The sequence below is a fragment of the Tubulanus polymorphus genome, chromosome 3 (genome assembly GCF_964204645.1).
Source record: "Tubulanus polymorphus chromosome 3, tnTubPoly1.2, whole genome shotgun sequence".
Classification (NCBI taxonomy): Eukaryota; Metazoa; Nemertea; class Palaeonemertea; order Tubulaniformes; family Tubulanidae; genus Tubulanus; species Tubulanus polymorphus.
Window position 1 is genome coordinate 19,738,188 of NC_134027.1, and position 3,387 is coordinate 19,741,574.

Below are 3,387 nucleotides of genomic sequence, written 5' to 3' on the forward strand. Positions count from 1 at the left end.
TTCAGATTTTTAATGACTGACCGGATGCTCGTGCTGTGTTTCATTTGCACTTAGACATATAGGCAGATAATTACTTTGAACCTCATGGTCATCATATTCTTCATATACATTATAAGTTATTTCAAAAGAATTCTTTTCTTGACAAACTCTGCTGCATCAACAGACCAGTTATTATTTCATTCTGAATAATCATTCAAAGCGCTCTTGCAGCATTATAACCAAAAATGAATTCATCCAGAGTTAACAGTCCATTTCAAACTATTTTTGATAACAATGAAAATTGGTTGAATGTTTTGGAGTGTTGTGACGCAGATTGTTTGAGGCTACGTGGATACGAAGTGGTGAGTGAGGAAGACAATGAACATGAAATTGTTTTTTTCTCCTTGTAGAATAAAGATATTACTTAAAACTGTCCAACGGAAAGCGATCCTTTTAATGTTGTCGCCTGCCAAATGAAAGAAAGAGATTTCAAAAATGCTTGTCGACTGGCAATATTGAAGGCACTCAGTGTTTCCCAACCTCGCCATTTACCATTCATGCAAGGGAGAATTTTGCCTAAAAATGATGGATGGGGGAGGAATGACAATCAGTATGTTACTGCACCAGAAATCGTGAATATGGTATGTAGTGATTACCAATCATCATTCACATATAAACAACAAGTATTGGCAAACAAAACATTCATTATCAGACTAACAAAATATTTTCCGTTTCAGGTTTTAGATCACATTAATCATATGAACTGACAGAGACTCACTATGGTTGTACTTAAACAAACAATAAATATCTACCATCCCATCTTAATGTGGTAGAACTATACAAGGGATTTTTATGACAAACGGATCCACTAGCTCATCACCGTCCAGTAACACTGTCCATCTACAGGAAAATTTTCAATAAAATGAACCTTTCTCTTTTTCTATCAACGTTCTGAGTTCTTGTAATGTCGATACAGTAGATTCAGTGAGTGATTTGTGTATTTAGACGGTTCGACAGTTTTATCATGATTAAAGAAACCAGCCCTAGAAATCGCGGTAATATTCCTCTGATTTTCCTAATGAGATCACACCCCGAGTATGACTTTCCAGTACATCATTAAAACGCATATCTACGTTCGATTCTGGCCTTGGTGTATCCAAAAGTGCTCTCATACGGGCATTTATGATTTTATGATTTTGCCCATACCCTTTTGTCAAGAGTTCAAGAGATTGTTTGTGATTGTTGTTCAACAGTGATAGTCCCGATATCGTTTGCTTGCTTCGTCATCGAGTCGAGCTTGAAGATATTGAAATTGTTTTGGTTGTCCGTAGGCTGGTTGTTGTCGTGTACTGCCAATTTAAATGCGTCGATTCGTGATATCTCCGTTCAATTTGGGTCATTGAAGTTTCTGTAATTTTGTGTTCTGGTGATGTTGCGTTGGCGTCAGCATGCGGATTGAATTTGGTCTGGAACTGGAATGAGGCTTGCTCACGTTGAAGTGAACCACGGCTATTTTTTGTTCACTTTGGTATTAAAATCATCTGCATCCGCTTTCGTGATTTCCAGATTGGCGTTGCTAGTTGATGATTTCCTCGTTCGATATACGCTGATTTTCCCTCTGATTTTGTTGAGTAGAGCTGATTTCTTGTCTTATGGTTTGTTTGCGCTGTGTAGTTGATCATCCGTTGTTCATAGTTTCGTCGATTGATTGGTGAAGTTTTAACAGCATTCGTATCATCATCTATCCTGGTAACGGCACCAAAATGTGGTTATGCACAGCATGATAAGTTTTAGAGAAGATGACAAAATAGCGATATAGAGATAGACAATATATGCTGTACTGAACTTTATTGCACAAGACAATGAGGCATGAACAAGAGTACGTGCTTAATAGGACATATGGTCATTCAGTACTAAAGTCTATCCCAGTGGTTATGACCGCAGCATTTCACTCTCAAAGAGCCAGTATCAACAACAATTTAATTGATACTAACAGCTGTAAGTGGCAAAACTCACACTGAGCATCGCCGGTCCCAGCTGCTTGTTACTATGGTTACCGGCAAGAGTGAATAAAGAGCAAAACTTTTCCAAACTTACCCACGAAAATAAAGAAATAAGCTGTTAAATTTCAGTTTTGAAGTCTTGTTGCATTCAAGAGTGAATATTTTCGCAGTATACTGAAGTCAGTGTTTACATTACCAAGTATCAGAACTAATTTCCAAGTTGAGAGATAATATTAAGACTTTAGACGGTGTTTTCAAGCAAAATATTATCACACGACTCTTCCAGATAACGATTATAAGTAAATCCAGTCCACGAATATATATTAGACATTTGTAAAAGTAATATTGTATCCATGGACTCTGAAGAGACGAAATTAATCCACAAAAGCTTGAATTCCAAGAGTGTTTATATCGTAATCGTAATCCCAGGACTCCCCCCAGTCACTTGCATTAGAATCTGACTGGTCTGTGTCACTGTCTCCAAGATGAATAATAAACTTCTCAATCACTGTATCTAAGATTCCTTCGAGCACGATCATTTCATCTTCAACTTTGATGACATGATTGATATATTTGAGCCAGTCTGCCGCAGTAACACCATCAATCGCTTCCATCAGCAAAATTTTCACGTCATCCAATTTAAAAGTAGTATCGTTTGATGAATAATACGATTTGATTTTAGCCCAAATCATCTCATTGGGTTTCAGTTTGCAGGGGTACGGAGGCAGTCTTAAAACATGGTGTCGATTTTCATCAGCCAGAACATCTATTCTATAGGATGATAGATATTGTGGTTTGCGCTGAAGAATCTTTTTGTATAAGACTGGCTTCGGCATATCAGGAGCCCAAAAAATTGATTTTGACCTGAGCCAGACTTGCATGTCTTCTTAGCTGGAATTCGCTCAGTTTGCACAAAATGGTAGCTGGCATTGTCCATAACGATAACACTATTCGGAGGCAGCTTTGGTAATAATTTCGCCGTGAACCAGCGCTCAAAATTGTCTCCATTCATGTCTTGGTGGCATTCAGCATTTTTTCCACCAGATTTAAACACTAAATCAGCCACATCAACGAATCCATCAGTGCTGCCAACTTGTAGAATGATTAGTCCTTTTCCAGTAGGGTCTTTCAAACTGCACGACAGTCCATTATTTTTGTGTCGTACCATATCTTATCTGGAACTGATCCTGCATTTAACCAAGTCTCGTGCAAATAATATATATTTCTACCTTCACACCTGAATTGTTATACGTCCCTTAGATATTTATAGTGCCAGCTTACGATTTCATCCTTTCAATCAGTAGAGAATACCTGCTTCTTTTTGGTTTACCTTTGTCATCGATATGATGTTGGCATTGAGCCAATTCATGTAAAATCGCGGTACGTTTTTTATGTGAGCATTTGT

At 37.7% G+C, this 3,387-nt stretch overlaps 1 protein-coding gene across 1 annotated transcript; it reads right to left on the reverse strand.

Annotated features, from left to right (window-relative positions):
• Positions 1-2,356: 2,356 nt before the first annotated feature.
• LOC141902148 (uncharacterized) lies at positions 2,357-3,150 on the reverse strand. Its single transcript, XM_074789788.1, has 2 exons — positions 2,858-3,150; positions 2,357-2,753 (listed from the first exon to the last, which is right to left on the reverse strand). Exons 1-2 carry the CDS (start codon positions 3,148-3,150, stop codon positions 2,357-2,359), a joined length of 690 nt encoding a protein of 229 aa, XP_074645889.1.
• Between the last annotated feature and the right edge of the window lie 237 nt (positions 3,151-3,387).